Source organism: Camelus dromedarius, chromosome 10 (assembly GCF_036321535.1).
Source record: "Camelus dromedarius isolate mCamDro1 chromosome 10, mCamDro1.pat, whole genome shotgun sequence".
Taxonomy (NCBI): Eukaryota; Metazoa; Chordata; class Mammalia; order Artiodactyla; family Camelidae; genus Camelus; species Camelus dromedarius.
In genome coordinates, this window is record NC_087445.1 from 62,491,815 (window position 1) to 62,518,903 (window position 27,089).

Here is a 27,089-nt window from a genome sequence, read left to right on the forward strand (position 1 = left end):
ATATGCTCAACAGAGATACACTGTCGCCCTCTGAGGAGGGGCCTTGTGCATTCTGAAACATTTTGGGGCCTATGTCGGTGACCATGCTGCATGGACTGCTGAGCTCTGAGCAGAAGAATGCCTGGGGTAATGAGGCTGTGCTCTCATTGGAGTCAATTAAGCCTCTGAAGAGCCGATGGTAAGCTCTCTGGGTGACTCCTTCGCAGAACAGCTCCACTGGGCTGATTAGATCTGATCTGCTAGAAACAAACACGATATCTTGTTCATCCCTTCCACAAGACGTTAGAATCTGCTGTATAAAATCTGCTCAGCTCATAGATAGAGAAACTGAAATCCAGGCAAATTAACTTGTTAAATTAAGCTAAGTTGGGGGGGGGGGGGTGCAGCTCAAGTGGTAGAGCACATGCTTAGCATGCACGAGGTCCTGGGTTCAATCCCCAGTGCCTCCTCCAAAAATAAACAAACCCAATTACCTCCCCTCCCACCAAAATGAATTATTTAAATAATACAATAATAAATAAATAAAATATTTTAAAAATAAATAAATTAATTAAGCTAAGTTGAGTAAAATTAAGCAGCAAATTGGTAGCAAAACTGAAACTGGAATTCAGGTCTCTTGACTCCCAAATCAGTGCTTTTTCCACCGGACCACTTGGTTTTCCTTTACAGTGTGGGATGATAGTTACATCTCTGGGTTCACGTCAGTGAGCTTATTAGAAAATGTCATACAGCTGTTTATTAACTTTTCTTACGTGTTTCCTACATGCCAAACCTCTGTCCTAGGCATTCTGTGAAGGTCAGTAGGAAATGGCAGTTTATGGGAAGAGGTAAATCTTCTTTTCTTCCTTAATTCCATCCTTCCTTCCACCCTTTCTTTCTTCCTTTCTTCCATCCATCTATCCATCCATCTATCCACCCATCTATCTATCCATCCATACATACATCTATTTGATAGTTATTGAGCAATCTTTCTGTCTTTGTGTGTTACACACTGAGCTAGGAGATGGGGATTAAACAGAAGAACAGGGCACAGTTCCATCCCTTGAGGAACTCCCAGTCCTAGTGGCGGAAGCAGACTGGTAAACAGATACATGACATCATGGTAACTGCTATAACCAAGCAATTAATAGAGTCCTGGAAAAGCACAGAGGCAGAAACACCGTGTTGTTGCGCACCCGTGTTCATTACAGGGGCCAGAAAGTGCTCGGAGATTTCAGAGGCATAAGAGGTCCTTCCACCTGGAAGAGTTGGGGAATTGCTCACGAAGTAGGCAGCATGCTTATGTATGTGGAGTGTGTGCCTTGCCTTGCATATGGATATTCCGTGTATGTCATTTTAAATGTAGAGCCATAAATCAAGCTAGAACAATGGACACTTTTTGACTCATATAGCAGCTGAGGACATAGACCTTGAGTAGCTTTTAAGAGTATGACACTGGGAAATGATTGGACAATTCAGTCCGTCACCATCTGAATCAAATCCAACAGCCCTTCTTGTATTTATCACTCTTCTCATTGCCTTCATCCTTACCTGTCTCTTTCCAAGCTCCAAGCTTGTATCCAAGCTCCTTAGGAACAAAGACCAGTTCTGTCATATTCCTACATGTAGCACAGTGCCAGCCATGCCAGTGGTGCTCAGTAAACTTTGTGAAATGGACTGGAAATGACTCCAAATAGGGGAGAGAACAAGTGACTGAAAGTGAGTGTGTGACAGAAAGTTGCTTTGAGAAACGATGCGGGCCTTGGGAAGGGCCAAGCAGTGAAGGCAAACATATTATGAGTGGCATTAGCCATTAGGTGTGGCTCTGGTCGCTCTGAGCTGACCTGTTACCTGTATATGTTCTTGCCACCTTTCCCACTGACTTAGCCTACCTTCCTTCAGCTCAGCCAGGGTACCATTCTGTTGGTCTTAAGTCGTTTCCCCCATGGTTTTCTCTCCACTTCTCCAACCCCATCCCTGGAGACTGCTGCTGAAGAACCAGGTGTAATTGTGTGGGATGTGCCCACACTGTTCCTGCAACCCTCACCTGTGCCTTAGAGACCTCCCAGAGGATATGAGAGCAGAGTGATGGCAAGAATCACATTCGCCATGCTCAGTGCACCTTCCCGGGGCCTGGCACATTGCCGGAGCTCAGCAGATATTTGGGTGAAATTTTGGATGAGTAAATGCTGTAAATTTACAGTGCATCCAGTCCAGTCTTCTTAGTTCACAGATGGAGAATCTGATGTCCAGAGGAGGCACAGAAATGATCCCAAGTTCTTTTCCAAACTAGGAACAAAGAAGGACCAGAGCCCAGTTCTCCTGACCGTTCCTTCTATCCCACCATATTGTCCTAGGATGTGGGCCCAGCTCTCTTGGACTTGGTCACAAAGATTTCAGATCATTTTGAATCCTGTAGTTAGACAGGACTCAAACTATCCTTGTACAGCTGGGGAGTCTAAAGTACAAAGAGGGGGCGAGATTAGTCCAGGGTCCCACAGTGAGGTAGTGACAACATCAAGGCTTCCCCTCAGAAACCTCTATGTGTCTCCATAGAGTCTACAAATATGTCACATATGCCTGGTAGTTTTAGAGACACAGCACTGAGCAAGACAGAGCAGGTCCCTGCCCGCATGGACTTCTTATTCTTGCAAGGAGAGAAAGGTAATACACAGGAAAAAAAAATTGTAAGGGTTTATATATTTATAGTGGCGTGTGATGAAAATGGGTGCTGTAGAGAATGACCAGTGTAGAGGGACACTGCTTTAGGTGGTCAAGCTGAAGCTTGAATGACAGATGGAGAAGAACGAGCCATATGAAGAGACTATGGAGAGAGTTCCTGCAAGTGAGAGCGGCGAGACAGAGACAGAGAACAGCTGGTGCGTAGACCACGAGGCAGAGCAAGTTCAGAATGTCGAAGGAGCAGACATTCAAGCCACTGGGAGATGTGTGTTCCAGCCCAGGTCCATGGAGCCTGGGTTTTAATCTAGATGAACTAGGAAGTTACCAGAGTTTCAAATAAAGAAGTTACAGGATCTAGTGTATGTTTTCCAAAGATCACTCTGACATCTCTGTGGAAAATGAATGGTATGAGACCAAGAGTAGAATCTCGGTTATTACCACTGTCATGGTACGAGTTTATTTTTTTTTAATTTTATTTATTTTGGGGAGGAAGGTAATTAGGTTTACTTACTTATTTATTTTTAGAGGAGATACTGGGGATGGATGAACTCGTGCATGCTGAGCATGCTCTCTACCACTTGAGCTACACCTTCCCCCTTAATCGATTGCTGTCATTGTTTTAGTTATGACAGTATTTTGGTTAATATCATTACCGTTTATTTCCTTACTAATACCATTACCAACTGAAACATCTGAACGGCACTAATATTTTAGATCAATAGAGGAGAGGGGGATTTCTTGCACTTTGGTCCGGGAGAACCTGAAGAGATTTGTGAACCCCAGGATATTTTCTGTAAAAATTTGAGGCTGTGCACATTTTTCTGGAGGAAGGGTTGAAAGTTTTCATCACTTTCTAAAAAGAGTCTATGGCCCCCAAATGGTGACTTAAATGCCTAAAAGAAAGGGGCATATGAGGTCATTTCCTGAAGCCTGGTCCCAGCTCTAAAATCTGAACACTGGGAGATCTGTGAAAATGAGAATGTTGATGTTGAGTTGTCATATCAGACTGAGGAATTGCACTTTCCTTCATCTGTACCCTTGTTGGAGTAAATAGAATTGGGGACTTTTTTCCCTCTGAAGAGAAGTTAGTTTATTCCTTAGAAATATAATCTACAACTCTGTTTATTCGAACTCTGGTCTCTGAGTTTCTCTGAGTTTTAAACTAGGCAAGTTCACTTCAAATGTGGCCGGAGGTGGTCCTGACCATAATTATTCACTGTGGACTTTACCCATGAATCTGTGAATCCAAATATCCATCTACTCCTCTGTCCATCCAGTCATCGTCCAACCATCCACTCACCTACCTCCTTCCCTCTCTGCTTCCTTCCTTTTCTCTTCGTCCCTCCCTTCTTCCTTCTTTCCTTTCTCCCTTCCTCCCTCCATCCACACTTCCATCTCTCCACCCTTCCATCCATCCATCCATCCATTCTACCCTTCCATCCAGGTAATATTCAATTTACCAGGCTGTATGCTAAGGCCAGGGCATGAGTTTGGGGACTCCAATTCTGATTCTTCTGCCTCTGTGAGTCCTTGAAAAAAATCTCCTGAGACACCTCCACTGACCCCTTCACTTCTACTAGAGTACAGTTTGAAAACCTCACTTCAGAAGTTGGGAACTACTTTGAAAAAAAATGCAAGTGCTCAGCCTGCTTAGTTGTATAATTATAAGGATTCCCAGTAGGGCTCTGAGTCTGGGTCTTGACCACTGGAGGCTCCTTTATCAACACTGATATTTTAGATCAATAACAGCTTCTATCCATCCATCAGCAGGTGGTGGGAAGCCAATCAAGAATGTGAACTAGAGGCAGGGCTCTCTGGGAAAGGGCGGGCTTCCTAAAAGGGAGCAGGGAAGGGAGCCAACAGTCCCTCAGCTCCTGGGACTCTCTTTGCCCACGAAGCCCGAAGCCCTTGTGTAGTGATCCCACACCTTCGTGATCCGTGTGTGCTTCTGGATGCCTGATGTAGTGGGAAGCCCTTGTGGCATGGGGTTGTTTCAGTTTCCGAAGCATTTTCGACATGTACCTATCATATTCCCACTCGCCTTGTAAAACAAGCATTTTCGTTTAATACAGTGAGGTCTTTGTATTCTCAACAACAAACACATGGCCTGAGGCTCGCGGACACAACCTGCCTTTTTCTCCAACACTCTCCCCACCCCACCCCCTACCCTACTCTGTCCGCCCTTACAAAGCCCCGCGTCAGCAGAAATATCTGTTTACAAACAAGGGCTCCCAGAGAACAGTATCAGTAGCTCAAACAAACCTCTAAAACACGCCCCCAACTCTGTCCTTGGAATCCCTGCGAACAGCGTGTGTCACTGGCAGCAGCTTTTGTGGAAGCCTTCCTGCCTCTCCATCTTCCCATCTGTCTTCATGTCTGGCTTCCTCTGTCTCCTTCCACTTATTCATTAAAGCCGTAAGGATCCTGGACTGAAGAGACAGTTGGTTGCTGGCTTGCGCCTCATGGAGATCTGGGAAACAGAGCCCCGACAGGGAGCTGCTTGAACAGCAAGGCAGACCCAGACACATCCAGCCCGTGGTGTCATCTGAAGCAGAAGCTGATGGAAGAAGGATTATTAACTGGGTGGATGTAACAATCACATGATGATCACACAGCTCTAGATCATTTTTTGAGGATTATCAGCAACTGAAGCGGTTCTTTGGTTCCTCTCTCAAACTTGAGTCTGCTGTAGCTCCCTACTACCTACACATGGTAATGATAATGGCTAACATATTTAGCACAGAATGTGTGCCAGACACCGTTCTGAGGACTTTGCATGTATAAACTCTTTAACCCTCACAGTGACCCTCTGAAATAGGTACTGTTATAAAATCCCCGTTTTCCACATGAGAGAAATGAAGTACGGGAAAGTCAAGTGACTTGCTGAAGGTCACATGGCAAGTACTGAGCTGAATTGGTCCCCAGAGTCCTTGTGCTAACCATTCCACGCGTCTCTAGATCAGGTCAGAATTCCTTAGCTTCACATTCAAACTTCCTCCTCAAACATCATTTCCTACTGTAGCTTTTCCTCGTTCCTTTGGTCAGGATTCCTCAACCTCAGCAATGCTGACATTTTGGAATGGATAATTAGTTCTTTGTCGTGGGACTTTGTCCCGTGCCTTGTAAATGTTAAGCAGCATCCCTGGCCGCTACCCACTGGACACAGAAGGAGCCCCTCCTCCCTAGCTGTGATCAAAAATGTTCGCAGAAACCTCACCACATGTTCGCTGGTTGAGAACCATTGTCTCAGGTGGGTTCTTCTGATTAGACAGAATTATCTGGTGTTCTTAGAACACTATTCCCACCTCTGTGCTTTTTCACATTTGGTTTCCCCCTTGACTTTGCAGGGTCCTGGCCCCCCTCCCCATCAACCTTTTCTCTATTCCAGAGTCTTTCAGTTCCTCAACAGCTTTTACAGCCAGAGAGGAAATACTAGCCTGTCTGGGTTACTGATCTGCTTGTTTTTATGCTTTTTTGTTTAAAAAAGGGTCACCGATTCCAAACTTTCCATTTAAAATCCCCTGAAGATTCCGCCAGAGTCTTGAGTTAAAAGCTCAATTCATTCCACACGTTCAACATTGTTTATCAGCTCTACCTTGCGTCAGGTCCCAGGCTAAGCGCTCGGAGGATGAAGTCGCAGGAGACACAGTACCTGCACCTCAGGAGTGTATGGGATAAACTCTTAGAGCTGGAGAGGAACTTAGAGGTCCACTCTTCACCCTCTCTCAGCTGAGTAGACGGGAAAACCAAGCCTCAGAAGGTAGATGATATCTGATCAAAGTCAACCAGAGACCAAGTTGAAGGTTGAGCTAGGTCTTTCTCCACCTAGTGGAATAAAATTTAAATTCTGAAGTCCCAGTAAGCATCTAAATACCATTTATCCATCTGGAGTTTTAAACAGCTCCTTTGAGTTGAGTTATAATTCACAATTTTCTAGCGGATATTAAAACAATAGAAAATTCGTATCTGAAAAGTCTGTCAGCCCTCTTTTCAAAATTTTGCTTACATTCCACACTTTTCATTATAAGCTTTTAAGGCTGAATGGCTCCAGACTGCCAATGAGCACTGGACAGGGAGTCCTGAGACAGGAGTCCTGGTCCTTCCAGCTCCGTGACTGTATGGATAAGAACACCATGAAATCCCTAGCTGACAATCCCTACCCGCCATGGACTCAGTTCCTCAAAACCCACCAAAGATTCCCTGTTGTCCATGGAATAAACTTCATTTCTCTTGGCGTGGCGTTCACAGCCCTTTGCAGTCCAGCCTCGTGCTTCCATTTCTATTACTCCAAACACTCTCAGTTCCATCAAATCAGATGTCTTCCCCATCTCCAGAGCCACCTTCCGGTGACTTCGCAGCTCTTGCCTTGGCTCATGCTTCACCTTTGGCTGGAAGGTCTTTGCCCAACCTCCCCCCCACCAAATTCCTTTTCCTCATGCAAGCCAGTTCTCGTGTCACTGGTCCAAGAAAACTTCTCGGAGCCTTCTTGTCCGAATCAAGTGTTCCTTCCGCTGAGCCCTTTGGCTTATACTTCTACTAGAACTTACCCTATTAAGCTTTATTTATTTATAATTAGATACTCTCCCTTGTCCCCATGCATCAGTTTTCCCGTCTGGGCTGCATAATTCAGAACTGGAGAATGTGAACTCTGGGGACTGATTGCCTGGGTTTGACTCCCACCTCCGTCATTTGCCAGTGAGTTACTCAGACGTGGGCAAGTTATTTGGGCTTCTCTGAGTGTCAGTTTTCTCGTCTGTAGAATGGAGGTAATTAATACCTCCCTGCTTGGATTACTGTGAAGGTTACCTGAGCTACCCCAGGCAGAGAGCTTAGCACGGTGCCTGGCACACAGTAAATGCTTGCCACGCATCCGCTCTCATGCCCGCCCTGCAGTGGAGAGTAATTCCGGATGGCACCAGCCCGGCAAAGCAGGGATCTGCCTGTCTGGCCGCATCCCTTCCTTATCTCCCTTTGCCATCTCTCTCCCTGAAAGGCTCACCCCAGCCGTGCGGGCCAGGATGAGGTGATGGTAGGCTCGCCCGAGAGAGGAGCTTTTGTTTCCAGGACTCAGCCCACACTGTCTGGGGTGAGTTTTTACATAACATGCTGTGGGCCTCCATCAGTTATGAAGTTTACATCTTTGGGCTCGCCTGTGTAGGAACCTTCCCCATCCCTCTGAGCTCCTTGGATTGGCTGCATGTGCTCAGTGCCTCCTCTGGTGCTGTTCTGTCAGTTGGGACCCACCTTTCGTAGAGATGGACCCAAGGCCAACTCATCCAGGAGCTGTACTTGGTACAGTGCCTGAGGTCCACAGTACTTTCAAGGGGCCCATAAAAACTGCTTAATTTCTTTTAAAAATCAGAAGGAAAATGTCACTATAACAAGAATACACATGTAATAATGAACCCAACCTCTTGATTATATACATCTTGATACCAATACAATCATAATATATAATTTGATGCATTTAGGGAGGGAAGAGAAAATCCCCAGGGCCCGGGAATGTCACGGCGCAACCCTGGATAAAGGGAATTTGCCCAAGATCAGCAGTGCGTTAGGGGACTCTCAGGGCAGAAGTTCCTGTCATAGCCTTGCCAATTTAGAAATCTTTCCCTGCATTTTCAAGAAAAAGCCTAGAAGTGGTTTCACCACACTCTTCTTTCACAGATGAGAAAATGAGGCCGGAAAAATCACAGCTTGCCTCTGGTCATGCAGCTTAGTCACACAGCAAACAGCTGCACTGATTTCTTGTTACTCTTTTCAGTATTTCACACAACCAAACCTAATGAGCACCGATGCCAACCTCCCAGTAGATAGATGGAAAATTGGAGGGCCAGGAAGTAGACGGGGCTTACCCAGCGTCACAAGGGTACCTAGTCCCGCCTCCACGTCAGGACTCTTGTTCCAGTCCTATAAAGATGGTTCCAGACCTCAGTGTCTGCTCAAATCAGGTTTCTTCACAAGCCTTGGGCATATATTTCATTCGTTCATTCTTTCTTTCTTTCTTTCATTCTTTCATTCACTCATTCATCCATTCAGCAAATGTTTATTGGGTATTTATGTATGGATGGCTTAGAGGTAAACAGATGTGTCCTCTTTACGGTCACTTTCCCCATTTGTACAATCAGAATCGCCATTTCTTAGCGGGTTCTGGGAGAAGCAGATGAAGTAATAAAGATGCTTTGTACACTTTAAAACTTCAAGGAGGCTTAAGAATGCTTCCTGTATTGTCAAAACCAACAGAGTAAATCATCAATATGAGGAAGATGAAAATATGGACTCTATGAAGAAGTAAATATTCAACTAATTAGAAACACTTCCTGCTTATACTTACCCATAGAAAACATAAGGTGTTGGTGAAGCGCCTGGCTTTGGAGTCAGAGCTGGGTTCTAATCCTGTTTGTGTTATTATAAGTCAGATGACCTCTGCCCAGTCCATGTGACTCTAAGTCTCTATTTCCTCGCCCACAGAATGGGACCATGAGACCTTATCTCACAGAGTAGTTACAGGAATTCCATGAGATGGTGGACGTAAAGTTCTCGTTCATGGCACATCATAAATGGTGGCTCTGTTCATTTCTCAGGAGGTTCATGTGGCTTGGAGTGGCATTAGGACATACCAGGGTAATGATGCTAGGGGTAATGTCGGGAGGCAGGCGTGGTAATAGCAAGTCTTCCTAATTGCATAGTATCAGCTCTTACTGTATCTGTATCGCTTCAACAGGAGGACTGGCACTAGCCTTAGGGAAAAGCAGGTTTCTCACCAGAGGGTATAGCTCCATACCTTGAATGTCCAGCTGGCACCAGATACAGTGGACGCTCTGTGGATATGTGTTGAATGAATTAGTGAATGGATAGACTAATAAATCAGGCATGTTTCCTAAGGGAAAAGAAAAGCCTCTGACATCTCTAGGACTCTCTTGGGGTTAAGAGTACTGAGTAACTCCATGGGTTTCTGCAGTCAGTCCAGATCTTGCACCACTGGGTGGACAGGAAAGGGAGGTGGTCTGGGCTCACTCTAGGCTAGCACTGAGAAATGTCCAGAGGTGCAAAGGCCTTCTTCAGATGTTAAGAAGTTCTCTGATTCTGAAAGTATGAACAGAGTAGTAGCGATGTTGTGCTGGTGATTCACTCAGGAGGTTGGGTGTTAAAGGTCATTGAATGACCTTTAAGGGAAACTCTAGTCCTGACTCTACCTGATTCTGTGAATATCAAGGGTCAGCACTTGGGGCTGCTGTGAAGAATGCGGATGGCAGGAGGCACTGGTCCTTGTCAGTTTGCTGAAATAACGCCATTGTCTCTGAGGTTTAGTGAGTGAGCAGGGACAGCTTGTAGGCCCTCAAATCATCCGAAAGACCAAAGGTAGGCTGTCTTCTCCAGGGCAGCTCCAACACCAGCACCACTCAGTCTACCGGGGTCTGGTTCGTTCATGCTATGGCAACCTTTAAGGGTGAACAATGAAAGTACATGCCTCTCCGTCCTCCTCCTTTCTTCCTTTCCTCCTCATCCTCTTCCTCTTCTTCCTCCTCCACTTCTTTCTTCTTTGTCTTTTTCTGCCTCTCCTCCTCCCACTTTCTGTTTTAAAGTTGATGTGCACCCATTTCAATGACAATGTGTGAAAAAGAGGGTGATGAACATGTCTCCCTGTTTCGGAGAACAGTGTCAGAAAGAAGAAGTTTTAACAGCACAGAAGAAGGAGGGAAAAAAAATAGTCCCAGTTCTGAGGAAAAGGAAGAGACGTTTATTATTAATAGCAATTAAAAAGTATAACTAACACTTAGCATGTGCTATGCAAATGAGTATTTGCATTCTCTTACTAAATCCTCAAAATGGCACTATGCCTTGAGTACTGTTATTATCAGTTTACAGTGAAGGAAACTATCAGGGAGGTGAAGGGATTTTGCCCAAGGCTACAGAACTAACAAGCAGCAGAGCTGGGATTCCAACAGATAAAACTCCACAGTACAAGTGCTTACTGCTTGTTATGTTGCCAGCATCCATGTGCCAAGTCTGGGTCCATTCATTATCTCAGTAGTTCCCCCTACAACCGGCAGACGTAAGGAGTACCGTCCCCAGTGTACAGGTGAGATGCCCTGACTTTCCCAAGTCATGCAGCTAATGGAATAGCAGAGCCAGCGTTTGAATGCACGTTTGCTGGCCTAGAAAACCCTGACCTTCCTGTGTCCACACAGCCTGCTTCCGTGTGAGCAAAGGAGGCAGGATGGAGAGTCGAGGTCCAGAGGGAAGCACAGGTTCACCCTAAGCCCTTAAGAGCACTTTGCCAAATGCATTATGTAAGTCTGTGTGTTAATACAGAGAATGGACTTTGGGAAATGTAGGCATACTCTCGTCAACCTTGCCTTACAACTGAGTGGCCTTAAATAGTTTACAAGGAAGTATGCGTATGTTTATTTCCTTTCTATCTCTCTCTCTCTCAAATCAGAAGAGACCTGTGAAGTATACAGGATAAAGCTTTTTAATCCCTGGAATACACTTGGGAAAACAGACTCAGAGAGTCAGATGAGCTCATCCAAGGTCACACAGCTAGTGAAAAAAGCAAGTGGACCCATGTTATCAGGGGGGTTCCAGGTGATGGCTCCCAGCAGGGAAAGAGAATACAGGCAGAGAGCAGACACAGATGGCACCATGGATGCCAGTCAAGATGCTCCACCTCATCCTGCAACGGGAAGTCTGGCCGCACATGTTCACCTGCACGGCCAACACATAGGAGACGACTGAACTAATCCAGACCTTGTGAATTGTTCCAAAGAGTCACTGTCACTCTTGATGCTCCAGCCTCTCTTACACCAGGAAACCAGGATGTCTAGAACTTAGTCCAGTTTGGATAAGCCTCCAGCCAGGTATGGTTTATTTCAAGCCCCCTCCTTCGCCCTTGGCCTAAGAGCAATCCTTCGGGCCAAGGTGGGCCTGGAGGGGTGAGGATGCCGAGGGGCAGTCACTCAGGTACCTGCCTCAGTGACATCCCTGCCCTCCTCCGAATGCCTGGTGCTGTGAGTCCTCCAGGGTCATCTTGGTGGTCCTCCCCCACAAATGAACCAAGAGCAGGGACCATGGGTATACTTAACCCAAATCTGTCTGTTTTAATCACCCTCCTTTAGACAGATAAAAGCTTTCCATAGGATTGCTCTCTCAAGCATTTCTCTGTGGCTTTGATACCAGCCATTAAATCATGGAAGGGAAAACAAAACCAAACCAAACAAAAAAAAAAGGACCAGCTCCAACCTTTAGCTTTTAAGTTTTTTTAACCTTCTGAAAGAAACCAGATTGTTGACCTAAATTCCCCCTTTCACCCCCACATCCTCTCACCTCTGTATTCCCATGGAGGATGTTCCCCAGCTAGTGGACATCCGACATCCTTAAGTTGGAGGGCCTCCTGCCCTCCTCCACCACCTTGCCTCCCTCACAGTAGGAACCAAGGCTGGGACGTCTAAAGGACCTGGGATCTCAGAGTCGCAGGGAGTCTGAGATGGAAGGGACCTCTGTCGCCATCTGGTGCAACTCTCCTGCCTCATAGGGGAGGCTTTGAGGATGCCCAGAGAATGGGGGCTGCTTGTCCACTGACCCACAGCAGCGAAGGGGCGCGGCGAAGGAGCACGGACACCTTGACCATGGGCTAAGAGTTATTCCCGCTGAAGGAAAGCATCTGGGAAGAGAGTTCTGGCTTTAGCGTCAGCCCGGCTGTGATCCCTCGCTCTCTTCCTGGGATCCTTGGAGGCAAATCAGTTCGCTCCTCTGCACCTGTTTCCTTCTCTCTTGAGGGAACATCAGTAAAGCCCACTTCACTGGGTTATTATGAGCACTAAATGGGGGGTCTGTGCTTAGCAGGGAGACTGCTACCTAAAGGTCTGTAGCAAATGTTTATTTTTATTGTCATTACAGTTGTCCCTTGGTATCCACAGGGAACTGGTTCCAAGACCTGCCAAAATACCCAACAGATACCAAAGTCCACAAATGCCTGAGTCCCCTGTATAAAATGAGGTAGTATTGGCATATATATAGTCTAGGCACATCCTCCTGTACACTTTAAGCCATTTCTAGATTACTTTTAATACCTCATACAATGTAAATGCCATGTAAATTGTTGCCAGTGCATGGCTGATTTAAATTTTGCTTTTTGGAACTTTCTGAAATGTTTTTTCAGACATTTTTGATCTGCAGTTGGTTGAGTCCATGGATGTAGAACCTGCAGACTGGAGGGCCAACTGTTTTTATTTGAAAATGCTACTTCGTCACAGGCAGAAATGACCCAGGAAGAGTTTTTTTTTTCTCCCCTTTCACATCCACTCTCCCAATGAGAGGAAACAATAATACAAACTTGATATTAATTGTCATTCTTTGCTAATTATTCTCCCTACCTAGATAGTGATGAAAGAAAGTCAAATGTCATCAGAGCTAATTTTGTGTTGCATTAAGCCATTTCCGGGAAACATCCTGGGAGAGGGGGAACAGGATGGAGGCAAAACTGAGGTCCTGTTTATCTGTGGGGGGATTGAACTGGAAATCAGGAGTCTTAAATTCCAGTCTTTCCTACCAGTTAGTGCTGTGTGACCTTGGGCAGGTAACCTCACCTCTCTGAGTCTCAGTTTTCTCATCTGTAAATAGCACTTATTGTACAAGGTTGCTGTGAGGCTTGTATGAGGCACCTTGGCCCAGAAGCAGCTCTGTACATGCTCGACACACAGCAGGGGCTTCAGAAATGCACATTCAGGCTGGAACACAGGGCCCCTCCCTATGTAGCCTCCTAGCACACCTAGCCCTGCTCACAGTAGGAACTGAGTAAGTTGAGGCAATGCATTGTAACCAGAGAAGGATTCTGAACTGGGTCCAAAGCAGTGAAAGATTTGAGGGAAATTTCAGTGGGAGAGTCTAGAAAATTTGTTGAACAACGGTATTATAGTTTTCTGGGGTTACCGTAACAAAGCCGCACAGACTGCATGGCTTTAACAAAAGAGATTTATTTTCTCACAATTCTAACGCCTAGGAGGCTGAGATCAAGACGTCTACAGGGCTGGGTTCTTCCGAGGCCTCTGTCCTTGGCTGGGAGATAGCTGTCTTCTCCTCCCTGGGTCTTCACGTCATCTTCCCTTTGTATCTGAATCTCCTCTTCTTATAAGGGCAACAGTCGGATTAAGACCCACCCTAATGACCTCTTTTTAACATCATTATCTCTTTAGAGACCCTGTATCTAAATAAGTTCCCTTCTGAGGTTGTAGGGGCTAGGACTTCAACCTGTGAATTTGGGGAGGAGGGGGCATAGTTCAGCCTGTAGCAGATGGAAAGGAAAATGGAGTGTGACAGCAGCCTGGAAGAAAACTTGGAGAAAAAGACACTGCGGTATAGAGCCTGGACACTGGAACAAAGCTGGGTCAGAAAGGCAAGGAGGCTGGGGATGGAGGCTCGGATGCTGAGGGACAAGGCCAGGAAGGTGTTGTGGATTCCAGATGGACAAGGGTGCCCAGGCAGACCTGGAGTCCCAGTGAAGTGGGGCAAGCCAAGTACTACAACAGTTAAGCACTGGTAATAAAGAACCATTGACTCTTAGTCCATTATTTTTTAGGCCCAGGCAGAAGAATGACACAGAAAGCAGCCTCCTGACTGGCAGTTCAGTTCAACGTGCTTGTGTTGGTGCTGTGGGTCTTACAGGAGTATTTTTGGAGGGGACCGTGTCTTCCAACAGCCCACAATAAAGTGTTTGGCACTCGACGCTTAATGCAGTGATGTAATTAAGAACCTGGGCCTGGGACTCCTATGGACGTGGATTCTAAGCTGTGTTGCTTTGGACAAGCCTCTCCCTTTCTGAGTCTCTGTCTTCCCTGAAGAATGGGCTGTCTTGATAGTTTTGTTGTGAAGATTAAGTAAGAGAATTCATGTAGAGCACATGGCATTTAGTAAGTTCTAAATAAAGGGTAATGTGCTCATATAAAGAACATAGCAGTAAGGAAATGCCCCTCCCCCCTTCCTCCCTTTATTTTATGCTTCCAATGACAAACTTTATGGAGCACCTGCAAGGTACCGGATGCTGTGTTTGATGCTGGGCATTTAGAAAGGAATCCAACAGACATATGACTTGGGGAAACAGACAAGGAGTAATTACAAAAGTGGGGAGTTTGCAGACAGGGAGGAGTATGGTGAACATGTGGGAGGAAGACTTGTCTGTACCTGGGGTGGACTGGCGTGGCCACACAGCTCTGCCCCGGGGTAGGGCGGGTACAGTGGCCCTGAGAGGGGACCCCAGAGCCCAGTGAATTCTCCCAGTACGGCCCTCGTGTAGGTTTTAGACTACCTTCCAGCCTTCTACCTTTGGACTCGCCTCCTTCTTCCATGCTTTTCATCTCTGGGGTGAGATGAGAGAAAACAGAGGCAATAAAAACAAATAAATATCAAGCTTCTGGGGGACCTGAAGCCCTTTTCACAGCAAGCCTACCTGCAGGAGGCCAGGGGCTCATTAGATGCCGACTGCCCTGGGCTCTGCTTCTCATCCACCAGGTGCCCCGGACGCCTCGTAGGCTTGTCAGTGGGCTCTGGCACCTTCACTGTCTGCTTCCGGTGCTTCTTGCTTTGAGGCAGGTTTAGGCTAGTCAGATGTAGACTGGTTGCAGGATTGCCTCTGGCCTTCTATCCTGCCCGGCAGGGATGTGTCCCTTGTGATGGACCTCTGGTACCACGCAGATGGTGCCAACTTCAGACGAAGTCTCACTGCTTCTTTCGCTCCATCTCTGTCTTCCTGGAGAACCATGGGGCCGGCCGGGATGGAGGTGTGGTGGGGTACACCCGTGTCCTCAGAGAACACTGTTCCATGTCTGGTGTGTAGATACACAGAGGACAGATCCTCTAAGCATGCAGGAATTAGGTGTGACATGAGGCATCCAATTCAAATCAGCATGTAATGTTGAAGCATCTCCTACTTACAAGGAGCCATTCTAACAGTGAACAAAAGAGCCCTTAAATTGTAGCGGGGGATCATTTAATCCTAACCCCTCCTTTTTCGGAGAAGGGAAATGAGGCCCGGCAGCATAAGAGGTGGTGTGACTTGTCCCCGGCAAGTTCATCGAGCAGGCTGAACCCACATCTCTGGTTCCAGATCCCTGGTTCTGGGCTGGTGGTACAGCGGTGCCTCCCTCCCAGCCCCCTGAAATGTGACTACTGTTGATTACGTTATTTTCACACAGAAATAAATCCCCATCACCGCCACACACCCCCACCCCCACCTCACCCCATCCCTATTGAAGTGCCGTGATTTCCTTTCACCACTAACACTCCAGGTAAATATTTCCCTCTGAGCTTCTGAAGCCACTGCTTCAAGGTTCTCATTTCCCTTAATGTATTTCCTCTTGGTTCCACTGAAAACCCTCTCTGTGCCCTTCCTCCCTGCCTCCTGGGGCCAAGCCATCTCTTAGTCCTCTGCTCTGTGTCGTGGAGTCTGGCGTTTCTCACTGCTTCCCTCTCCTCTCACAGCTGCAGATAGAGGTGGCTGGAGCCTGGGTCCCGAGCCCCGGGAAGGTTCTGAACTGAGGGCATCTTACAGATGTGTAAACATTTTACCTTGCTCACCCAGCCAGCCGCCTTCCAAAGGCAACAGGAAAACCAGGACTGAGAGCCCCTGGCAAAATAAAAACCTGCAGAGAGAGAGAGAGAGAGAGAGAGAGAGAGGGAGGGAGAGGGAGAGAGGGAGAGAAAGACAGGGAGAAAGGATCATGTTTCAGATGTTAATTTTCTCATTAGAAGAATTTTCTGTTCAAGGGGTAGGGGTTCACCGGGGGAGGAAGAGAAGGTGAGCCAAGCAGTGGGCTCCTGGGCACAAGGGCGGGGTCTGTGTTCTGATGGCTCCCGCCTGTAGCCAGCAGCAGCAGATCTGGGGTAACTCATTCCAAATCTGGAGTCAGAGCTTTGGCCTTGGAGAGGTCAGTGCGGAGGCAGCTTTTAACATGCGAGTCTCATAATAGTAGCGAAGCCAAAGGGGATTTATGATCTCTAAGTATGGTCTGACAGTAGAGTTGGGGAGGACTTGTGCTTTTTCGAACCCTCATCCTACTAGCTCTTGATACATCCGTCAAGATGCCTTTAGGGTCCCCCCTCTCTCTGGCATTTCTGTATTTTGTTTTTAGTCATTTTCCACTTTTCATCCTTGACATCACTCCCAGACCCTCCAGCATCTTAAAAATGAACTCCCATTCAGACAGCCGCTGTATGCCAAGGATGGCACATCCACTGTGTCTTTTAAGTACGACAACATATTAAAGAGAGCTACAGATGAGGGAATTAAGATCCACGAGATGAAGTGATTTGCCCGAGATGTGCGGCCAGGAATAGCTGTCATCAGAATTACCCCAAGTCCAAAGAATCTGCTCTTTCTGCCTGAGCAAGGGCACTTTCTGTCTTCTGACTCTCTCTGTCTTTCAGCCAGGGAGACGTAAATTAGTGCCTTTGACTCGGTTTGTCCTTTCCTCTTCTCCCACTCTATTTAGAATCATTCGTGTGCTCATTCATGAGACGTAAGTGTAAGCTGAGTGCCTGCTGTGTGCCAGGCATAGTGCAAGGTGCTCGACAGGGTACAGGTGACCCAGACAGAGTCATCACTCAAGAAGCATCCAGTTTAGGGGGGGACTCCAAACCAGAGAGCATGTGTCTTGTTTCCCGAAAGTAAGATGCATTCAGAGAAGAGAATGATTATTCCTCACAGGGCTGTTGGGGAGCTTCTTGGGAGAGGCGGTTCTGTTTTAGCCGTTGGGAAGTCTGGGGACACGGAAAATCAGACTTGGACCAAGCACACGAGAGGAACCTCATCCAGTCCCCTCCCTTGCCAGGTAAAGAGCCAAGACCCGGAGGAGGTACTCGGTGCTTCATCAAGGTGTGAGAGCAGGTTGCCTTTGCAGGGGGCTCTGGCCGTTACCTGAAGGACTGTGGGACAGGAAGTGGTAGGAGAGGTGCAGGCGGACTTAGGGGCTTGGCGAAAGCTACCATCCACGTCAGCTGCTAACAAAGAGATTCACACAAATTCTGAGGCCCCGTTGCCCACAAAGGGGGACAGACTGTGTAGGCCTCCTCGATTGATTTTACTGGACGCTCTCCATGCTCATTTGATGAGTGCTCATGGCAGACACACACTCAAAGTTATGGTGACCGCAACAATTCTTCAGCTGAGAGCAGGGACTGTCCTTCTAAATAAGCATCTTTTATTCATTCTTGTTTCCCTCTCTTCCTCCTCCCACCTGGTCTCATACATCATCTGACACTTAAAATACACTCTTAATTAGAAAGGCCTCTTCCCCATCCAACAGCCTGTCTGTGCCAAGGACACTGGGTATATTCCAGAAAGGATGAGAATGGGGTTGGTGAGTATAAAGATAATTAGATCCAGAGAGAATCTGCTTAGCAACTTCCTAGGGTTCCCAGAGTAAGTCTAGAGACATGGAGCTTGGAACTTTCCCAAACACTCAGCTAAAAGGGACAGCCCCAGGCAGGTGATTTGATCCAGACAGATCGCTGGTAGCGCTGATGAGGGAGATGGACGTTCCATAGAGTTAGTACATAGGACAGTGAATCCCAGGGTCTGATGGATCTAGGATCCACTTAACCAACCAGTTGACCTTAAACCCATCCATCTCTTTACCTCCATCAATTTCTGTTTCCTCTTCTGTTAACTTAGTATCACCACCTTGGGGGTGCTCCGTAGATTAAAGGAATTAACGCATGCACAGACCGTAGCACGATGCCTGACCTGGCACAGCGGCTTGGAAAATTTAACTTAATGAAGGAGCCCCCAACGTCTTTTTATGTTAAGAGGATGCTTTTATTATTATTATTATTATTATTATTTTTAATATGAGCATTAGTGTTAAAAGAATAACAAGCTAAACTGGGTCTCAGGAAATGTGTCGCTGACTCTCTGTAACCTGACAAATGCCTTCCTTTCCCTGGGTCTCAACTTCCTCACCTTTCAAGTGAAGGAATTGGAGGTGGCCATCTTTAAGCCCTTCCAGCTCAGATAGTGAGCGTGTCTGCCTTTCTTTGGGGGTGATGTCAGGGCTAGCCAGGACCCCTGTTACGGTCAGAAGCTTTACTGCGAGCTTTGCAGCCCTTGGCCCTCACTTCTCCAGGCAGTTTTCCCGACAGCTCTCCACCACTGCTCACTGATGAGTGTTGGGGGCTGATGCTATGGTGGCTGGAGTCAGGACTGTCCTTCGAAATGAGCATCTTCTATTCATTATCACCTCCCTTTTCCTCTCTCACCTCCTCCTCTCACCACCGATGTCCTACACTTACATTATGCTCTTAATGAGAAGGTCCTCTTCCTTATTCAACAGTTCGGCAAAATCAAAGGTTTACATTTTAATTATTATTCTTGCTGTGGTTTTCTTTAGCTCAAGCACCCACTCTGCAAACAAATGTCTTTCTTGGTTTTTTGTTGTTGTTGTTATTTAGTTAGTTAGTTTTGGGGGGGGTAATTAGGTATTAGATATTTAATTTTTTTTTAATGGAGGTACTAAGGATTGAACCCAGGACCTCATGCGTGCCAAGCATGCAATAGACCACTGAGCTATATCCTCCCCTCTCAAATGTCTTTTATGCCCCATACTCAGAAATCAATAAAAGTGAAACCAGTTGGGTTGAAATTGTGACGAGAACCTCCCAAAGGCAACTGAGCTGTGTTCTCCATTCCTCTAGCCCTTGCCCTGCCATAGGGTTGGTCCCAGAGGCTCTGTTAGTAACTGCCAGGATCCCATAGAGGACAGTTTGAAAATTCCTGGTCTAGAACATCCTGATATAAATTTTATCAGAGAGAAATAACTTACCCCTCTCCCTCTTCCATCCTTTATTGACTCATCTTTCTCTTTTGGGGCCACATAGGGCTATATGACAAATGTTCTTATGCCTCACGTGACCGAGGATGGGTCGTGGGCATTCACACCGTCAGTGACCAAGGCAACAGAGACCCACGCTACTTTTTCTCCTTGAAGACAGACCGGGCCCGGCAAGTGACCACCATCAATGCCCACCACAGCTACCTTCCAGGCCAGTGGGTCTACCTGGCTGCCACCTACGATGGACGTCTGATGAAGCTCTATGTGAATGGCGCCCAGGTGGCAACCTCTGGGGAGCAGGTGGGTGGCATTTTCAGCCCACTGACGGAGAAGTGTAAAGTCCTCATGCTGGGAGGCAGCACCCTGAATCACAACTACCGGGGCTACATGGAGCGCTTCAGCCTGTGGAAGGTGGCCAGGACGCAGCGGGAGGTCCTGATGGACATGGAAACCCACGGCCTGCACACTCCTCTACCTCAGCTCCTCCTCCAGGAGAACTGGGAGGATGTGAAACGCGCCTGGTCCCCCATGAAGAACGGGAGCAGCCCCCGCGTGGAGCTCAGCAGCGCCCCCGGCTTCCTGCTGGACACAAGTTTGGAGCCTCCGCTGTGCGGGCAGACGTTGTGTGACAACGCCAAGGTCATCGCCAGCTACAACCAGCTCCCGCGGTTCCGCAGGCCCAAAGTGGTGCGCTACCGCGTGGTCAACCTTCGCGACGACGGCGGCGAGAACCCCACCGTCAGCCGCCAGCAGATCGACTTCCAGCACCGGCAGCTGGCCGAGGCCTTCAAGCACTACAACATCTCCTGGGAGCTGGAGGTGCTCGAGGTGAGCAACTCGTCCCTGCGCCACCGCCTCATCCTGGCCAACTGCGACATCAGCAAGATCGGGGACGAGAACTGCGACCCGGAGTGCAACCACACGCTGACCGGCCACGACGGCGGGGACTGCCGCCACCTGCGCTACCCCGCCTTCATGAAGAAGCAGCAGAACGGGGTGTGCGACCTGGACTGCAATTACGAGCGGTTCAACTTCGACGGCGGGGAGTGCTGCGACCCCGACATCACTGACGTCACCAAGACCTGCTTCGATCCCGACTCTCCCCACAGGTAAGTAAGGGAGCCCAACTCCTCCCACTTCCATCCCTGCGCACCTGACGCCCAGTGGGGTTCCCGGAATAATCCGGTTCACACAGCTGCACCAAGGAATCACGGGGACCTAAGCAAGTTTAGTCCATTACAAAAAATATGTATTGAGACCCTCCTGTGGGCTAAGAGGGAAAACTCAGGACCCTGTCTTCTCAGAAAGCTGAGTGTAAACTGGATGACCTGGGCTGAGTGCAAATAGCTGTGGTAAAGTTAGAGCCGAGATGAAATACAGTTTCAAATCCAGTTACTGGGTCACACTAGCCACATTTCAGAAACTCAGTAGCCACCTGGTGCTACTGGCTACCATACCGGACAGAGCCATATGAACACTTCCATCATGACAGAGCATTCTTCGGGCAGTGCTGCTAAAGCTGACATGGGCTGGGGCCAGACAGTGCTGGGTTCAGATCTCAGCAATCCCATTTCCTCACTTTGTGACCTCTTACAAGCTATTCCCTCATCTGTAAAATGGGAATCGTCAAGGTACCTACTTTGTCAAGCTGCTTCTCAGACTGAGAGAGGGTACGTCAAGCACATGTCTCCTTGGGGCTGGCAGGTCATTCACCCTCAATAAGTGTGTCTGTCTTGTACAATGTAAGGTAGTGCGCGCTGGGTGTAGGGAGTGCCATGGGAGGTCAAAGAGAAGCAGCTGACTTGCTGCTTGACTCTTTGGGGGAAAGCTTAGCTACAGTTTGGACATCCCAGATTGATTTAGGGGAGAATGGAGGATGCTCAAGGCAGAGGAACCAGCAACCCCAAAGAAAAACCCAAAGGCGAACCCATGGGTGGTCTGTGTTTAATGTGGGACCCAGGAGAACTAGTTCTAAGCCGGTGAGACAGTCCGCATCCGCTTTCCTGACTCCCCAGGTTCACAGTGAACTTTTCTATTCTGTCCACCTCACAGGACCCTGGACTTGCTGATGGCTCGAGCACATTTGCCGACCTCTGCAGGTTTTCTGCTGACTCTTCTCTTTACGTCTCTCTCAAAAGAGCAAGGGCCTCCCATGCACAGACAAAATACCTATGTGCAAAGGAATGGCAATGCTGGCAGGAGGATGTCAGGCCTGGCACCAGGCCAGAGAGCACGTCAGCTCAGCCTCCTGGCACCAGGCGGGCTCCTGGACCCTCTCACCTTGGCTCAGAGTCAGGAGCAGCCAGTGTGGGAAGAAGCCTTGGTGTGTGGCCAGTTCCTTCCAGGTCATGATGCACTTTCATCTCTGCTGTCCTTTGGGCTTTGACAGGATTTGGTGAGGAGGACAGGACTGAGTTAGCATTTGCTCTTGACTGACGGGGAAACAGAGAGCCTTAGAGAGTGAAATGACTTGGCCAAGATCATGGGTCAGGAAAGCCATTCGGCTAAATCAGGACTGTAAGTCTTCTGAGATTAATGCAGTGTGTGCTCTACTGAGCTGGACTCCCAGGAGTTACTGGTATGCCCAGGCAGAGTGGGCGTGGGGGAGGGCACAGGGCCACGAGTAGCTAAAAGTCATTCGTCCATTCTTTCATTCATTCATTCATTCATTCATTCATTCTTGCAACAATTGTCTATTCAGCTCCTACCAAGTACCAGGAAGGTGGGTACTCTCAGCTGTTTTGCTGAAGGAAATCCAGGATTCAGAACAGGGAAGACATTTAGCTAATAATTGGCGAGCTTGGATTCAAATCCAGGTCTGTTGACTACAGAGCTCCCACTGAAGGGGGGTATTTTTAAGTCCAAGGAGCAATAAGAGGCAGAGTCAAAGGACAGGGGTGACAGGCAGGGTGACAGGCAGGGTGGCTTTCCTAAAGCCTTGGGAGAAAACTGCTGAGTATGATTGGGTCAGGACCGAGGTCAGCTGCCCTCTGCAGCGGTATGCTGTGCTGGGGTGGTGGGGCCCCAGGTCCCAGATAGCTCACAATCAGCAGACAGAGGGCTGGCAGGCTCCCACGGCCTCCTCTTTTCTGAGTCACGGGATTGAGAGCCCAGAATGACTGTGAGCCGCCATGTGCCAGTGCTGTGACCGCTCACGCCAGGGCCTGTTTGTTTGCTAGCTGGAAAGTCGTGTGCCCTGGGTGAGCCCCACCAGGAACGTGTTACCTCCTGATGAAGCTGGGGATGACAGCGTTCTGGCCGAATCAGCTCTCCTGCGTGCAGAGAGAAACCTGTGGAAGTTCGCAGAGAAATACTTGCTTTGCAACTTAAAAAAAAAAAAATGGAGGGAGGGAAAGAGGGAGGAAGAAATGAAGGAAGGGTGGAAGGAAGGAAAGAAGGAAGGAAGGGAGGAAAGGAGGAAGGAAGGGAGGGAGGAAGGAAAGGAAGGAAGGGAGGAAGGAAGGGAGGAAAGGAGGAATGAAGGGAGGGAGGAAGGGAGGAAGGAAGGGAGACAGGCATCTATAATAGAAGCAGTGAAAATTAAATTGATATTGTCTAGGTGACTTTCAGTGAATTCTCACTCAGAGTGTGCTCCTGCGTTGCCTGCCTCTCTTTCTCTTCCTTCCTTCCTTCTTTCCTTCCTTCCTTCCTTTCTTTCGTTCTTTTTTTCTTTCTTTCTTTCTCCCCTCCTCCCTCTCTCTCTCTCTCACTCTTTCTTAATGGGTAAAGACAAAAAAGACAGTAGTTAAATTACCACTTTTCAATCTATGGTGAAGAACCAGTTTAGTTTTGTTTGTTTCCTATGCGTTGCAAACTGATACTTTTGCAATCTGCAGCAAAAGTGAATTGCTATAACAGAAAACAGCACGAGAATGGTCAGGCAGTGCCAGAGTTCTCAAAGGTTCCTGAAGGCTGACTCTCCATTTCTGCGCTCACTGCTGTAGACTAGTAAGAACCCATTTGTGCGCTGCTTACTTTGAATAGCACTCATTAAAATTCATCATTTTGATAATGTAGATAGCAGTTCCCTTGAGTAAAAGAAGATCCACCAGTCTTGCAGCTGGGCAGATTGGCCAAGTCCATCTAAGAACTGCCATTTCTTCTAACACATTTGAACTCATTGTTTATCTACAAGTCCTTGGGTCCCTTAGTCCATGTTTGTGTTTATAGGAGAGCACCCAGTCTAGCAGAAGGCTGCAGAAGACATCGAAATGGTCAGACCTAGAAATATCTTCAGAGATCATTAGGTCCAAACCGCCTTTCCCCCATAGAGGGAAGCTGTGTCTGAAGCTCACATGATCCATTTGTGGGCAAACTGGGGTTAAGGATGCTCTAGATCTCTGAGTCCTGGTCCCAGGTCCGCTGTGGCCCAGCTTCTGAGAGCTGCCCTGCGTTCTTGCCATGCCCAGATACCTGCCCCTCGCCTTCTTTCCCCACTCTCTTCTTCTTCCCAAATATCCCTGAGAGTTTGCGATTATGAAGTGCTGAGTGAGGGAATTCAGAAGACACTCGGATAAGGGCCATAGTTTCCAAGAACCACTGCAGAACTATTCGAGCTACACTGGCAGCGAGTTTCCTTATTAAGAGACGATGATAAAGACAGCCAAGGAGCATCTGCGCAAAGGAGGGGACAGAGGCAGCGGGGGGCCAGGGGCTGTGTCGTAGAACCACTCGAAGACGCTTGGCCTGGATGAGAAAATTCTCACGAGGCCATGCCCTTAAGGGCCGCGACGCATGTACTTCAAGTCTCTAAAGGCCTGTCCTGTGGAAAAGGGAGCAACCCTTGGCCATTCTCTGCCGTCCTGCAGATGAGCCAGTGGGGCAGAACTTCACCTGAGGCCATCAGAATTGTCCACAAACAAGCTAGAATATGTTTCATGCATCTTTTTACAAGTGAGATGGAAGACCTGGATATTAATAGAAATCCCCAGTATGAGGAAATCCAGGGGCAGTTGACACTTTGGGCTGTACACACCCCACTGTGAGAGGATATTGCAACACACCCCCCGAGTTCCTGCTTGGACCCCTCCAGACCACAAGTTCTGGCACTGCTAGGTGAACTTCACCTTTGTCCTTGGATATCTATTCATATGGATTAGGACGGACAGGACAAAGAGACTTCCCTTACACACTGATGGCTCGCAGGGAAACATTTTTTTGTCTTCTCTTTATTATTATTTTTTAAAATTGAAGTACAGTCAGTAACAATGTGTCAGTTTTGGGTACACAGCACAATGTCCCAGTCATGCATGTACATTTTTACTATTTTTAATCTAACAAATGCATTCCCTGCTGTAACTGACTGTACTTTAATTAAAAAAAAAAAAAAGATACTGTGGGAAAAAAAAGGCATTCCCCTGGGGCCAGACTTTTTTTTTGCGGGGGGGGGGACCCAAGTTGACATTGCTGGGAATCTTTGGAAAGGACTGGGATAAGCCTTGAGGCCAGCTCCTCACCCCCTCTGCTGGCATCTGTGGTTGTCAGTCTCTTCCCCTGCTCCTTGTCAGAGGTCATTAGACGGTTTGCCTTCACGTTTTGGGGTCTCTCTCTTCTTTTCTGGGATGACCTCATAGAACATATACTTCCTTCTCCCCAGTTCCTTCCAAATCTGCTAAAGTTGCACAGAATCAGGGATTCCGAGCGGAAAGGCGCAGTGGAGTGGTCCAGCCCCTGTTGCTGTAGGTGAGGAGAGTGAATTCCCCAAAAAGACAGCGCTGACCCAAGCCTTGCAGCGGGAGTGGGGCCGAGCTGAGGACAAGAGCTCACTCCTGCTTCTGAGGCATTTGCACCCCACTGCATGGCCTTAGTGTCTCAGCAGCTGGCAGTCTGAAACTTGGAAAATTTCTGTTCAGGATGATTGTGTTCTTACTCATCATCCACATTTTGTTAAGATTCTTCAGTAGCCAAGGTATTGTGATAAATGCCCTAGGGCTCCAGGATATAATCTATGTCCTGGAAGTGCTTGTATGCTGTGGTTTAATGACTTTTTGTTACAGTCATTCAAGAGATGGCCAGAGAGCAGATGATTAATTTCCACATGAACCCCACAGATGATAAGGCTTCCTTCCATGAGCTCTGAAAAAAGGCAGGATCACTATGGTCCAGAGAAATTAGGAGAGGTTTCCTGGTGGAGAAGGGATACAAACAGGCTTCTAGCATTAGTACGCTTTGGAATGATAGAAAAGAGAAAAGTGAGAGCAGAGGGGTTGAGGTAGGAGGGTGTGGGGAGGATACGAGAAAGAGGTGGGTCTGCTCAGGACTTCACGCAGGTAGATGCCACCGCCTGGTCTTCAGGTTGTCACACTCCGACCATCAGACTGATAACAGAACGAGAGAAGGATTCAGGAAATAGATTCTAGCCCTGACTTGGTGGCTTCTTGGTTATGCAATCTTGGGCAAGTCTGTAAATCTCCCTGAGCCTCCATTTCCACATCTATCGAAAGGGAATAATAATAATAATATCTGACCACCAGGATCACACAGTTGCCTTGGGGGACACATAAAGTAATATCCCAGAAAGAGTTCTGGGAAGAGAAAACCAGCATGAAGCTGAAAGAAGGCATTGTTATTTTTTTCAGCAACTTGGTTCATTCTTTTTCGGTAATCATGTAAGATAAATTGCTTGGAATTTTCTAATCAGACTATCAGAGTTTATGTAATGTGACTAACGTTCGTGAAAGCAGCAACAGGCCTGCTGTGGTGGGAAAATGATGGGGTATTGGAGACTGACCAGGATGTGGGTCTTGGTTCCATGTCCGTTCTTGGCCCATCTTTCAGTAACAGTTGCTGGGTTCTCATCTGTAAAAATTGGGTGAGAACAGGTATCCTGTGGCATGCCATGAAATTTCAATAAAGCCGTGTGTATGAAACACCTGGACGGTGCCTGGCACCTAGGAGGTGCTACAGGTACCGGGGGAGGTTCCCTTCCTGCTCCGGTGCGCACACGGGCTCCTCTCTGCCAGCGTTGTTTTCCGGAGACCACAGGCTCATAAAGAAGGTCTGGCTGAAACTGCATTTACACACACTGAGGACGTTTACCCAGATGACTTTCATTCTTAAAATACTAACTTTTTTTTTTTAAAGACTGGCCACAGAATTGGTCTTTTTAAATGAAGACCACATCGCTTATATCAGACTCATGGAGCTCGCACACTGGTTTACTTTGAATATGCCCCAAACGTCTAACTGTGTTAAAGCACACATTTCCGCAGCATGGAACCATCCCAGGCAGTGTTGGCACTGGTCATTATGGGTGGTATGCCGATTTGGTTGAAGCTGTTAGATTTTTCGACCCTGACCAGCCCCCTCATGTGCTTGAGTGTACATTCACCAACCCCATATTCAGGACCGCATTTTCTCGGATCCAGTCTGGGTTCCCCTCATGCTTTTCTTCTGAACAAAGTTCACCTTTACTCACAGGTCCCATCTGTGACCCTTGTGCACACGTGACTTTGGTCTTTGAGAGCAGATTAGAGGGGTAAATGGGGAGCAAGAGAAGAACTGCTCATGGCCCCTATACATGAGGTGAGTAAGGAGTTCAAGACAGTGGTCCGTGAGGAAGAGTAGGGGGGATCTGGACAGCCCAGCAAATAAATAAGTCACAAG

At 47.6% G+C, this 27,089-nt stretch overlaps 1 protein-coding gene across 1 annotated transcript in view; it reads left to right on the forward strand.

Annotated features, from left to right (window-relative positions):
• Positions 1-27,089, forward strand: part of PAPPA (pappalysin 1) — a 225,619-nt gene that overhangs the window by 12,935 nt on the left and 185,595 nt on the right. The window contains exon 2 of the mRNA XM_031450304.2: positions 19,531-20,593. Coding sequence (XP_031306164.2) covers positions 19,531-20,593 — 1,063 coding nt within the window. The remainder of the gene's footprint in view (positions 1-19,530; positions 20,594-27,089) is intronic.